The 14073-nt window shown below is 53.2% G+C and overlaps 3 protein-coding genes across 3 annotated transcripts; 2 read left to right on the top strand and 1 right to left on the bottom strand.

Moving 5' to 3' along the window:
* Positions 1–2826: 2826 nt before the first annotated feature.
* On the top strand, positions 2827–3453 carry SMAC4_02979 (uncharacterized protein; the record flags this gene model as incomplete). The annotated part of the gene is made up of 1 exon (XM_003348437.1): positions 2827–3453. The coding sequence occupies one exon, from the start codon at positions 2827–2829 to the stop codon at positions 3451–3453; it is 627 nt and encodes a 208-aa protein (XP_003348485.1).
* Positions 3454–3622: 169 nt separating this feature from the next.
* SMAC4_02978 (uncharacterized protein) lies at positions 3623–7811 on the bottom strand (the record flags this gene model as incomplete). Its single annotated transcript, XM_003348436.2, has 2 exons — positions 3623–4301; positions 4361–7811. 2 exons carry the CDS (start codon positions 7809–7811, stop codon positions 4237–4239), a joined length of 3516 nt encoding a protein of 1171 aa, XP_003348484.1. The 3' UTR covers positions 3623–4236.
* A 3370-nt stretch (positions 7812–11181) lies between these two features.
* On the top strand, positions 11182–13981 carry SMAC4_02977 (uncharacterized protein; the record flags this gene model as incomplete). Its single annotated transcript, XM_003348435.2, has 8 exons — positions 11182–11236; positions 11328–11405; positions 11472–11577; positions 11645–11755; positions 11829–12107; positions 12166–12415; positions 12468–12781; positions 12834–13981. 8 exons carry the CDS (start codon positions 11182–11184, stop codon positions 13246–13248), a joined length of 1608 nt encoding a protein of 535 aa, XP_003348483.1. The 3' UTR covers positions 13249–13981.
* Between the last annotated feature and the right edge of the window lie 92 nt (positions 13982–14073).

The raw sequence follows: 14073 nt of genomic DNA, 5'->3' as shown, positions 1-14073 counted from the left end.
TTCACATTTCACCCTGCTTCGAATCTGGAGATGTGGTAGCCAGCCAGCTGGGAAACGATCAAACGCTACGTCAGAAGGTCGAGCTCCGCTCCCGTCGAATGAATGGTGGTCCACACAAGCAAGGCACGGCGGGGAATGGTACCGAAGTGAGAGCTTCTACGAGGTGTGATTGGAAGCGGGCTGGCCGCGGGTTGCGACTTGGGGGAAGAAGTGCAACGCTCAAAATTTGGAGATGCACTCCCAAGACTCCCAGCTTGTCTCGCTTGCGTGGCTTCATCGTCGTGCACCTTGCTACTAGAGACTAGAGGTAGGCCTTATCGCAATTAGCCCAAATTGTATACTCTTGTTTTCTCGTTTACACCCCCCAATATTTCCGAGGTAGTTCATCGGCATTTGTTTTAGCTGGAGTATTATCACATTCTGGCATTACTCGCAAAAACATGGGAGCTTCATGGCGGTGCTAAGAGCTTCAGGTACTGGAGGCATGTACCCCGCAGATCCCAGTCCACTTATCGCCGCGCTTGCACTTGCCAGCTGAAATGTGCATACTCTATGCGTGACTTGCTGAACAGGATCGCCAAAGTGATCGGGTAACGGTGAGGCGGGGACTGGTCACAGATGGAAGTTCGGCAAGCAAACTGAACGAAGACAACAGAGATATAATACGGACAAGTATGCTTTCCGATTTCCAAAAAGTGCGTGCTGTTGTAACACCAACAAGATGCGTCATGTCACTTTCCGAGACTCTCTGCCGACCACAGAGTATCATCCATATCTGTCATCTTTTTAGGGTCCTGCACCTGCCCACACTATGTCGAGTCTAGGTAGACAACCCGATGTTGACGCCGAGTTGGCCCGGTAGTGTATCACATTTACATGACGATTTTCTCCAGATCCACGACCATGAAACTGCAGACAATCAAGGCTCTTCAATGTCTCAATTTGCTTCATCAACCAAGGTAGATGCTGCTCGGACTTGATCACCAGTTGAACCCTGATTCTTTACTCCAGCGTGGGAAATCCACTGTCTACCCCTCAGGAGGCCGCCGCATCGACAAATCGGGTGGGCTCACTAATAAGCGGATCCCTGTCGCAAATCTCCCAGCGCAGGGGTCTCAAAAGTGCCAGTTCAGCGCAGTTCGACAAAAGACTGACGAAGAGTTTCCCCTTTCTTTCCAACATGTGAACAAAGATACAAAGGTAACTTCTCTGCATCATCCCACCCAACGAGGCCACCACTGCAACGAAATCTCACGCGACAATTAACAAATCGCTTGTATCATCCCGGCGCCCATCACCCAACTTGATATCACAATCTTGGAGACTGACGTGCAACAATGGGTCTGGCCACACAAAGACCATTCATCCATGGACTGTTGGAATCTTCAAGATCGGTGTTGGTTGTCCGATAGCCAAACAACTACTGTGTACAAACTGGGACCCAGTCACAAAGAGGTGATTGGATAACAACCTCCCTTAAGGTAGGCCACGTTCACCTCTTTGCAACAAAGTTGAAAGCAGGGGGATTTCAGCCGTGATGCACAGAAACGCAGTTAACTCCACGTGTGAGGTTGGACGAACTCTTGTCAATGGTTCCCGCGACCGAGCGAATCGTCTTTCTTCGGTCTTCCGATACAGCTCTCTGGATCAGCAATTAGGCCTCAAGGATACCTTAACCGGAGACGGCAACTCCTTCTGCTTGGACCGGCAATGAGCAAGTTGTCTGGTGGCCAAGCAACAACCCATTTTCGCTGAGACTTTGTCACCTTGATGGCATGGAGCTGTCCTTGACCGAAAGCTTGGGGCGTTGTCGTTATTACAATGTTTCGTGTCCGGATCTTGTGTCGCACCCCCAATCTCCCCACCCGCAACCCGACCGATACGGACCTAGCGCCGGGCTCCACTTGTTAGCGCCGGGTTCACCGGCTTTCGGTTCGCTGTGAGTGAGGACTGACGACCGGCCAGACTGTCCCGTGGGAAGCATCGCCGATGTCAATAGCCGATGTCGTGTCTCAAGGTCTGCCGGTCACCGGGTCTGCCATGAGATTTCGATGCCGAGGAGTTTCTAATCGGTAACGTAGTTGAGTTGTTTGTGCAGAATTGTCAGAAGGGCGGGCAAATACGATGATTACAGACGTTACGGCATGGCGAGATGCCGCAGCAAGCTCACGATGTCAAACTATGCTATGCTCGTAAGACATTTGGCTTACGAGTGGACATAATGTATTCGGCGGCGAGGTTCAAGATAAACTGCCTATGCAGTATGGCGAACTACGGCCATTTCACCCGTAGCAGCTTCTGGAGGATGCCATGTGCTGTCGTTGATATCCCATAAGCCACAGTGAATTGTCAGCCTCACATGTTTCTCAATGCTTATTGGTTGACTATTTGTTCAGCCACACATGTGTGGCGAAAGCTAGACGCGACTGAGGCGACGCGGCTGGGTCTAGTTTTCCACGGCGGATGGATTCATGCGACAACGCCAATTCCCAAATCCCAATTCACCAAACATCGTAGTAACTAGTCCAACCGGCGACCGGGACTATCCAGCACTTTCGACTACTGCGAATCCATTGACGATAATCGCCGAATTGTTCCCACAACCGCAACCCAAACGTCTTGCGCACTAACGACGAGAGTACACCCCGACATTCACCATTTGAGCAGGCTGAACAAACCGACTCGACTTTCGCCATCTCCCCGCACTCCTCTCGACGACGGACTATCGCATCCAAGTCCTCCTAGTCTACCCACGACACCGCCTCATCACCCGTTGCACCCAATCCCACCAACACCCCGAATTAGAAGCAGAGACAAATCGACAAAATGGCCAACTTCCTCGCTTCCATCTTCGGCACTGAGCAAGACAAAGTCAACTGCTCCTTCTACTACAAGATCGGCGCCTGCCGCCACGGCGACCGCTGCAGTCGCAAGCACGTAAAGCCGTCGTACTCGCAAACGATCCTGATGCCGAACCTGTACCACAACCCGGCCTTCGACCCCAAGAACCGGATGAACGCGTCGCAGCTGCAGAACCACTTCGACGCCTTCTACGAGGACATCTGGTGCGAGATGTGCAAGTACGGCGAGCTGGAGGAGCTGGTCGTGTGCGACAACAACAACGACCACCTGATTGGCAACGTGTACGCGCGCTTCAAGTACGAGGACTCTGCCCAAAAGGCGTGCGACGATCTAAACAGCCGCTGGTACGCGGCCAGGCCGATCTACTGCGAGCTGTCACCGGTCACGGATTTCCGCGAGGCGTGCTGCCGCTTGAACAGCGGCGAGGGCTGTGTCAGAGGGGGGTTCTGTAACTTCATACATCGCAAGAACCCCAGCCCAGAGCTGGAGAGGGAGCTCGAGCTTAGCACCAAGAAGTGGCTCAAGATGAGGCCGCGGAGCCGCAGCCCGACGCGCTCGCCTAGCCCGGAGCCGACTAGGAGACGGTATTAGAACAGGCACGGTTGTGCCACGAGGCTGGACAGAGCTGACGAAGGGGTGGCGAACGGATGGACGGCGATGCGACAACAACAACCACGTGGTCGGGGAAGAAACCCCGGAGGACAATAAGGTAGTGGTGGTGGAGGTAGTGCAGCAGAAGAGACAAGACGCCGGAACAACTCCACCAATCATCGACAATCAACCACATCAAGAGGCACACCTCACAGTTCGCGCGGATAGAGAGGGAGAGGGAAAGAAAACATCATGGTCATGAAGGATATGGAGATATTGATTGCAAGAACAGGCTTTTGCTCGGTCTGTCTGAGTTGCAGCAGAGGCTGGGGCCAAGGTTTTATCATCAAATTAGTACTGGAGTAGGGGCGTTTGTCGTTTACTACTGGAATGTGATGTTATGGTTTCGGCTAGACAACATGAGCCTCAGTTATTGTCTTTTGTACGTGTATGACAGCTTAATTAAGGACTTCAAAATCCTCACTTATCACCGACATGTCCGCAAAAACGAGCCTTGAGAATGTTGGCCCTATAGTACCTTATTGATGAACTTGGCCCCAATTATCAATCGTCCCAAGCCTGATCATCCAAATCCATGCTTCCGAGTGGTTTCTTCTACGGATCCGTCTTAATGCTTTAACGCTAACAACTACTGGTACTGTAAATAGATATGGTAGAGGGTATCTCATGCTTCAAAATCTTGGTCGAGAACAGCTTCGAAAGTTATCCTCAATTCTTCGCGCACACCGTCTCGCAACGTCGTCCAGCTTCTCCCGTTGTCCTTTACTTCTTTGGTAACCTCGAGCCCTTCACAGGTGCTGGGAGACACAAGGCAAGCTTGTCACGCTCTGTGCATCGTATTAGCAGTCCGTGATAGGTAGAAGAGAGTGGTGGCATCTTGACTTACCCGCTTCACTTTCAAACAAAATGGTTATGTCGTCATGTTCCCCGGGGAGTTCAGGTAGATCTAGACACAAAAAGGCCGTGTCTGCGGCCGCCTGTGCATCTGTTACATTCTGGGGCAAAACCTTGGGCAGAGGAAACTTGGCATCAGCAATTTTGAGCCCAGCCTTGCCGCCCTTGTTGAAAGCCTCAAAGATGTCGGTTCCTTTCAAAGTGAATCCCATGCACTGGCCGTGGACGAAGTTCTCAAAGAAGGTTAGCATCTGCGTAACCCCGTCTTGCTGCACGATCTGAATTCGGGTTGACCCAGCCTCCCATTTCTTGTGAATGGGTACCACCATGCGGCGACGCGAGATCGCAAATGCACTAGCAATCCCATCAAACAGGATTTTGAAACCGGTGATGGCGGACTCAAAGGCATGGAGTTCACCGACACTAGGGAACATGTAGGTTCGAATGGTGGGAGATTGCTGGAGGACTTCCAGGCACTCGGCCATCCCTTGAGACAGGTCGCGCGAAATCTTTGGTTCCGTAAATGCCAGAGTTGCGTCTGCTTGCGGCTGGCGAAAGATCATGATACAACTGGGGTTGCGTACGTCTAGCCTCAGCCGCAGTTCGCCGGGCGCGACGTTGATCCTGTCAGTGAATGTGCCATCCTGGAAGTCGTAAACCACACGAAGCTTGTCAGCAAGAACACACGGTGGCCGGTCACCATCATTGTCGTCATTGATGACCTTGACCCTTTGCCAGCTCAACCCAGCCATCTGCTTGAGACCGTTGTGTGCAGAATCCCCGTATTGTTCAGAGAACCAGACGACCTTCAGCGGAACCTCACAGAAAACCTCCTCATTCTTCTGTAATGCTGACCCAATGAGTAGACTATGCATCTGCGACCTTTCTTGCTCGTCCTTGAAAGACAAAACCATGCTTCCCTTGAGACGCCCGTTTTCAAATTTTACGGTAAGGGCAGGGTCGCCTGCTTCAGTGCGGCATTTACCAAGCTGAATAAGTGTTTGTGGAGTGTACACTTGATTGACGCCGCTCAGTGTCTTAACCTTTGGCCCGGTGACAACTGCGATTCGATATCCGCGATGGTAGGTTCGAGGTCCGGTTGCCGCACCTTCTTTCTTGAGGCGCTCAAACAAGGCGAGCTCGCACCCCGGGGTTGCTTCCCTGGGAAACTGCCGGGCCTGTGGGTCATTGTCGACATACTGAAAGGCGCGAAGCGTTGATCTGAACAGGCACTTCTCGTCTGGCTTCGCGTAAAGGCTCGAATGGACCTTTGCGCTGAACTCATACATGCTGCGCAGCGTTTTGAAGCTGCTTTGCGAGCATTGGAGGACCAGAGCAAACCCTCGTGGCAGCCGTACATCCAGGGTGAGTGTTTCTGGGCGCCATCGTACGTCTTCCCACACGGGACCCAAGCCTTTGTTACCAGATATCCTAAGCTGAACAGAACCATTTTGGCTTGCGACAATGAACATGATATCCGCCTGTTTCGGCGGCCTCACAATGGATAAGAAACACGGAAAGTGAAGCCTTTGCGATTCTCTCCCTTGCTCCATTAGGAATGCCTCAATGCGGAAACGCCCAAACGAGAAGAAATTGTCGGAGTCTCCCAGTGGAAGAGCTTCTAACATCCCCATACCAGGCTGCTGTTGCTGTGTTGAAGCGAGCGCTGAGCTCGAGGACCCCCAAAGGAGGGAAATGATGTCTTGGGTCAACGAGGGATATTCTATCCATATCGATCTGTCTATCGCTTGAGGTAGGAGGGCTTCCTCGGGTGGCATAAAACCGTTTCTCTGCATGGATCCGGCCAATTTTCGCAGGTTGTTTGCCAGAACCTTTCGTACCTCTTCCACCTCCGCATCTATCAAGGTCGACGTGCTGTTGGAGGTCTCCGGAATCATCTTTTCTGATAACCAGTATGCTTTGGCAAGGTCTGCATGAGCTTGTTGCCTAGCCAGGCTGTTTCTTTGCTCGGCTTCGATACCCGCCGGCCGTTCGCGAACAGCATTCTCCAGTGCCATGCGGCCAGTAAGGAACCACCACAACGCTGCCCTTACAAGCTGTCCAGGTGTCGCTGATAGCAAGGGCCGAACGCTCTCGGAGTGAAGACGAAATAGTTCAAAGAGGTGGGTGCTCCGGATGGCAAAGGTATTCAAGGCATCGTCTAATGCACTTTGATCATGGTTCCATGCTGGGGTTGGTGGTTGCTGTGCTGCAATTGGTGACATATTCTCCCCCTCCAAGGACCTTCCTGACGATCGAAACGACCCAAACTGGTTGATGAAGCTGGTGGGTGGGCTTTGTTCTAGACCAGGTGTTAGACCAGGTGTCGGGAGTGGGCTCATCTGCGGTTGCAAATGCAGTGGAGAGTTTTGTGTGTCTGGCGCCAGAGCCCCATTCCGTGGCAGTTTTAGAGCCCGAGGCGAGTCGACAGTATATGTCTGAGGGGAGCGAGGAGCCTGAGCAGGTATCGGAGAGGGGCCGAGCCTGGATTGGGGCGAAGCTGGCATTACTGGCTGACCAAGGCATTCCGGTTGTGATGGCTGGTACAGTTTAGGAGGGTGCATGTCTCTTGGGGACTCTGTATACTGTCCTCGACTCATCGAATTGGTGGCCGAAAGGGGTGGCCTCTCGGAAGGTCGAGTAGCTTGCGAAGATATGCTTGCCGAGCGGACTGCATTGGCAAAGGCTTGTCCCTCTGCTTCTCGCATCTCAGCTTGATGCAGTTCAATGAACGAACGGCGTTTCTCGTCTGGACTGGTTGCTGGGTTGGCTCTTGGCCTGGCCTGAGGATTGTTTCCTTCTGCCAACTCTTGTTCCCCGGTACCAGCTGTACTCGTAAACCCAGTTTGCGTACGTCGCAATGGCCCTGGCATAAACGGAGAGTCGCCCTTTGGCGCTGCGCCCAATGGCCCAGTAGGTCTTCCACCCCCATCCATGGGCCTTTCAGGCGCAGTTGTGTTCGGAGGCATGGGTGGCCTGGCCTGCTTTCTTTTCGCGATCTCAACCGTGGGAATGTCGCACTCGTCGCCGCCATGTCCAATAACTTCGGGGTATGCATCGGTAAACTTGACGTTCAGGCCTTTATTTTTGCGGATTCGTGGGCTGTGTGAGCGTGCTCGGATAGCCATATCATGCCGAGGGTCGGTGGGACTCTGCACGTTTAGGGAGTTGGGATATCGCGTACTGCCGGCCGTCTTGGTGTCGAGCTTTGCAAGCGTGGGGGGGCCTGGATGGGCAACCTGCAACGTATCCGATGAACCACGAAAAAAATCATTCAGATCTCCAGACGATCCCTTGTTGTCGTGAGAAGGCTTCCGGTCGCGGTCGCGGTCGCGGTCTTCCTTGATTTTGCCGAAGAGTTTCCCCATTATGCGGCCCCTTTTGGTACCCCGGCCATCCTCCTGCACCGAGATCATAGGCGGTTCGTTCTCCATTCTGTGCATCGATTGTCGTGTGTAGCTGTGTATTCGAGGCACGTCATGGGGCCCCGAGCTTCCTATAGATGTTGTAGCGATAAGAGGCGCGGACTAGCCCGTTCAGGGTCGAGTTTGGGAACTTGGTTATCATGCACACGCGATGCCGTAGTGCGACCAAAGAACTGGCGTCAACCAGACCGAGAATTGCAGTGGGCGCAACAACCGATCAGTCACAGCTGCTTGGACTTGAACAAGGTGATTATGACGAAGGAACAGCTGGGGGTTCGGGGTGCCGAGACAGAGTGCGGTAGGCAGTGGTGATGTTCGGAAAAGACCCGGGTAACTGAATGGAAGCGAAAGGTAAGCAAGATGGCAGAATGGTGGATGGTGGATGGATGGGTGTTGTTGTTGGCCGCGAAAGGTGGTGTTCAAAGTTCCAACTGAACTATGTAAGGTAGGTACGCAGACAGCCACTGCGCGGCGGCCCCGAGTAGGAAGCTGTCATAACGGTGCGGTCGTTATTGGGATGACAGCAGCAGGAGCAACCCGGGCGCCGGACAGACTACGCTGCAACCTACCTGCAACCTGGCGCTGCTGCCCGCAGCAGAACGGGAGAGGCGGGGCAGATCAGTCAGGGGAATCGGGAGTCAAGCAGGGCAATCTGCTTGCCAGCAGACAGGAGGGCCGAAGAGGGAGCTGTGATCGTCTTACATTCGTGGACCAAGCGAGGACAAACTGGAGTCCTGGATTGCGGCAGTGCCTTGGCTGGAGCACTGAGGGCTGCAGATGTTCGGTGGACAGGTCTGCGCCTGGATGGATTCATATAGGTAATGAAGGGAGATGGCGGGCCCGGCCCGGGATAGGTAACTGACCTCCAACTGGACAAGTCCGAAGTAAGCTCGTAAGGCAGGGTAGTGACGATAGGTAGCTTTGACTGTAAAGAGGTTCCGACGACGACGACAGGACTGTTAACAATGTCTCTATAGGGCAATGTGTCACAAGACAGCCAGCCCGATGTGATCGCGGAAGCCGTTTAACGTGGGGGATAGAACTGGACAGTTAAAAGCTCAAGCCCAAGCAAGGGACTGGAGATGGGATCGAATTGGACGGACTGAAGGTGTTTCGGGGAGACAATCCCGTCGGCCGTCATGGAGGAACTGAACCTTGAAATGGATAGTATCGCCTGGTGTTGGTTATCATTCACACAAGTGCCCTACTAGTAGTCCTACTCCTTTAGCTAAACTCGTATTTAAGGCACAGATCCGCCCCCCTCTCCCCGTCGCTCCCCTGATGGCGTCACGCATCATCTTCCTCAACGGGCAATGGGCCTCGCGGTGCAGCATTCTCGATAAGTCAATTTTCGTGTTTCAGGGTTCGCGAAGGGTCGCGAATGGTCGCGGATTGACATCCCTCTCCAGTGAGGAGCAGCGAGTCTCCACTCTTTACGCTTTAAGGGTTCCGCTCGCTCTGAGCTTGGCACGTTCGCAGCAGCAACCCCCTCTGGGGAGCCACTGCCAGTTTCGTTGCCTCAGGGGCAGACCCAGGTTGTGTTTCCAAGCAGCCGGCATTACACCTACTTGGGCCGGCCGAGGCTGCAACTTTCCGTCGAGTCCCCCTTTCCACTTGGACTTGTTCTTGAATCTGGAAGAGATCTTGGAGGCTGGCGCTTGCAAAAGATTGCTCCAGCCTCCTCGGCCGTAGAACCAGCAACAGATCCGTGCAACAGCCTCTACTTATAGCTGCGGTCCCGGCCTGGATCCCAGTGATCCCTCCTCGACTGAAAGGCCGGCCCAGGAAGTTTCCAGAACGAAAGGTCGTGCCAAAATCGTGGATCAACTTAACGCTGTACTTATGGCGGTGCATTCATTGCGTGGTACCATACCCGCTAAGAGAGATAGGTAGCACGTGTCGACCACGATACGGTATTCCAGTCGGGGTCGAAAATTCTATTCATATCTCAAAAGTCAACCGCAGCATCGTCTCTGTAGAGGCGGATCTTGACCGCATAAAGCTGTACTGGCTACTTGTGCTTATCCATACCCAAGACCAGTTGATATATGCCCCTGTTAGCTCTTGTCGTTAATGTTCTTTGCTCTAATCCAAAACACGTAGCACGCCAGCTCTCGTGTTTTTGCAACTTCAAAGGAACCAGAGCCTCACTGGCACCTTGTAGATGCCCGAGATACATACCTTGATTCTGTAACGCGACTCAACCAGAGAACCTAAGTGGCCTTCCCTTGTGTTGTTGAGGAAAAGCGACTCCATAGCAGAGGTCTCGCCAGCGGCTCAAAGAGAGCCCCGACAACGGTGAACGATACTGGCCGCTGTCAGTTGCCAGGTGATGGGTGGGAAGACGACGAGGAACGGGACGGATAGCCAGAGAAGCATCGCCAAGAATGTCTAAGCCACAATATTATTTACCGATTAGGCAACTGATGGGGGCATCGTGAAGGCCATTGCAATTGCGGCCGCTGGGCTTTTGGTCACTGGAACGCATTTTTACAATGAAAGATGGGTGAACATGTATGATAGTGACTAAGATTGAAGTAGGAACATGGAATCAGTCAGCAGTATTGAGTTGTGACCGAGATGACTTATACGCACCACTTAGTGACAGCCCGGCACAACCTAAGGTAGTGACCCATAAGACCGTCAGGTATCTTTGCCGGAGAGCAACACCGGCGGAAGATAAGGCGACTGTTGCTCATGGTATATCAGACTTAGATCTCCCAAAGGTCTTGATGATGCCAGGCTAAAGCATTATGGTCAAAATAACCATTAAAGATCGGCCACCATGAAGTCTTGTTATCGTGAAGCATAGAGAGAACTCTTCGCTGAATGGCCAGTCCCTGGAAAAGGGAGGAGCTGGGCTGGGCTGGGTTGGGTCACCCACGTCATTTTATTCAGGTCCCCCTCCATCGCCCGTCCGCCCTCCATGTCAGGCTGCCCCGCCCCCGTTCAGGCCGGCTTCGCGCTTTAGAGCGGGAAACTCATGAATCCCGCCATCTGCCGAACGGTGTCTGCCCCATCGTCCGCCTGGAGCTTCCCAAATCCCAACATCCGCCGACCCCGGGCCGTCATCGATCCACGCAGGCATTCCATTTTCCTAGGTCCCAACAGTCCCGCTGCTATTCGTAGGAAGAAGGGGACGCGAGTGGGAATTCCCAATCCCTAAAGACTGTACATACCCGATACCACCCTGCCTAAAAGTTCCTGGACAAGAGCACCCGCATCTGCATTTGCACTTGCATCTCCCTTCCTCCTACGGACCCCGCGTCGACCTGTGCAATTTATACATACTTAGTCTACCCGCCCGTGATACCTCTACCATCGCAAAAACCGCCTCTTCTTCGTCGTCTCATTCTGTCGCGGTACCGAACCGTAGAGATACAACAAGATGATGGGCCTTGTATCTGGTGTATCTGGCCGTCGTAGGGCTACATCTACTACCAGTGAGTCGCCGAGGTACTGCGCTGAGCGCATCACCCCCCGTACGCAAATCGTTGTTTTCTGTTGCTAACATGCGCTTGTCTTCCCGTCTAGGCAGTAGATCTTCTGGTGATGCCCACCAGGATGTCGCCGAGGACGATACTCTCGTTGTCGAGCCCGACCAGGGAAACGGTCCGTTGACCCTCTAGCCTGACAAGCGGCCGCCATCCCGTCCACTGTTGCTGACCTTGTCACCAGTCCTGTCGCACATCATCTCACAGCTCAGACCCGGCGCCGATCTCAGCAGAGTCGTCTTGCCCACCTTCATCCTCGAACCTCGCAGCATGTTGGAGCGGATAACAAAGTAGGGCTTGATCAATCTTGGTTCCCTTCGCAGCGGACGGAACATACCTGCTGACCGACTGCAACAGTTTCATGTGCCATCCCGAGATGCTCCTACCCATCCCCGAAATCGACGACCCGGTACAGAGATTCGTGGCGGTAGTTAAGTTCTACCTAAGTGGCTGGCATATCCGCCCTCCGTAAGACACACGGTTTCGGCATTGCGGCAACTTGCGCCGTAGCTTGTGGCCATGTTTGCTGATATCTTTATAGGGGAGTCAAGAAACCACTGAACCCCGTCCTGGGTGAGATTTTCACCTGCTACTGGGACTTCCCCGACAAGACGAGAGGCTACTACATCTCCGAGCAAACATCACACCACCCTCCCAAGTCGAGTTACTTCTACATGGTTCCGGGCCATAACATCAGGGTTGATGGCACACTCAAGCCCCGAAGCAAGTTCTTGGGCAACTCTGCTGCGAGCTTGATGGAGGGTATCGCAATCTTGAGCCTTCTGAACCGAGGCAAGGATCCTCAGAGGGGAGAGAGATAGTAAGTGTACCATTCTGGGAGTGCTCCGGGATTCACTTGCTCATCGTGTGTGCTTTAGTATCATCACTCAGCCCAACATGTACGCAAGAGGAATCTTGTTTGGCAAGATGAAATATGAGTTGGGAGACCACAGTTATGTGCGATGCCCCGAACTCGACCTTGTGGCCGATGTAGAGTTTAAGACGAAGGGCTGGGTTAGCGGTACCTACAATGCCATTGGCGGAACCATTCGCAGAGAGAGTACCGGCGAAATTCTCTACGAGCTGTCGGGTCTGTGGAGCGAAGAGATGTACCTGCGAGATGTGAACGTAGGTTATAATCACAAGACCCATACTGGAAACGAGCTAATAGAGGAAACAGACTGGACACAAAGAGATGTTCTTCAATGCCTTGCACGCGAAATCCAGCCCTCCGATGGCACGCCCGATCGAGGAGCAAGAGGAGCGGGAATCACAGAAGCTTTGGGCCGCGACAGCCAAGGCGGTCAAGGAACGAAACCACGAACTGGCCACCATCGAAAAGACGAAGATCGAAGACCAACAGCGCGAGGAGACCGCCAAGCGCAACAATGATGGCGTGGAGTGGCATCCGCGCCTTTTCCGCATGGTTCGTGGGGGTCCTGGCGGCTCTGAGGAGGGTGAAGAGGATCTCGAGTGGATCATCAACGCAACAATGTCAGTGAGCGGGAAAATGGAATTCTATAGGGCAAAGACTAACGAATCACAGAGACGGAGATACACCAGAGAAGCAGGCTGAGCAGATCATGGCGATTTATCCCATTGTGAAAGGCCAGCGGTTCGTCGAAAAGAACCCCATCCCCCCTCGAACTCCCATAGCGAGTCCCAGTAAAGAGGCTCACCCTCCCGTCCTAACGGCAGACCACGAGAAGCTGGATCACTCTAATCACGAAGAAGCTGCGGCAGCGAAAAAGCCGGTAGACACGGCGCCAAAGGTCCATCCGCCGTTAGATCCTTCCCATGAAAGCACCACGGAGATCCAGACGCTTCTTGCCGCTACAGGTACCGTCGCTAAGGAGGGACCTCTGCTCGATTTCCACGAAGACATGGGAAAGGACTTGCCGGCTATCAAGAAAGTCGACGCGGACGACTCGCATGACGAGTTTGTGGATGCACAGAACTAAGTTTAAGGGTCCGTCGGGTTGCATGAATACCAACCGACATTTTACCGGTTGTGCTGTGAGATAACGTGTAATTTCTCGAAGATACCTCTGATCACTTGCATATCTGCTTTCCCCTTTTCGAAATGGCTCGTGTCTGGTTTACCTCTTCGGGTTGTAAATAGGTCCGTATAGTCTCCCCCTCGCTTTAATGAGGATAATACCAACTGGGTCAACCAAACTGGGAATACACATTACCACACGATTCGAGAGACGCCTAGGCTTTCATGTGAATTGTGTCGGCTTTGTGTATACCTTTACCACAGATTCCAGGGTGACGCTGTGAGGGTGACCAGGAAGTGACGGGGTTTTCGTTGCGCCCAAAAACTCCTGACATGTACATCGGCAGATAACACGCCTTTCGGTGCCGTTTCGAAAGGGGGTGAGTTTGCTCGGGAGTTGGTCTCCTCAATTCCAAGCCTATTATGGACTGTGAGAAGACAGCGTGAAAGAGAGTCAGTGTTGGTAAAATAACATTGTGGTATTCCGGGGTTGATCGGTCCCGGGCCGGAAGGACCCACTCCGCCGATGCCGTCCGGATTCGGTCACGTTCATCCGGCCCGTGTACTTCACTCCACTCCGAACCGGCGATCAATTTGCACTCTCTCATCGATGCCGTAAATTTGAGCGGGGCCGGTAAGATCTCCGACCATCAACGCTGAATCACTGATCGGGTTCGGTAAATATCTAGGTATTTAAACACCTTGACTATTAATTCTCGGGCTCCCCTCACACATGGACCCGGGACGCTGGGCTCCCCCACACCGTAACCTTCAGCCGCAGTCGCCG

This window comes from Sordaria macrospora, chromosome 1 (assembly GCF_033870435.1).
Source record: "Sordaria macrospora chromosome 1, complete sequence".
Classification (NCBI taxonomy): Eukaryota; Fungi; Ascomycota; class Sordariomycetes; order Sordariales; family Sordariaceae; genus Sordaria; species Sordaria macrospora.
The sequence above is the reverse complement of the archived record's forward strand: the minus strand, read 5'-3'. Positions and strand labels throughout refer to the sequence as shown.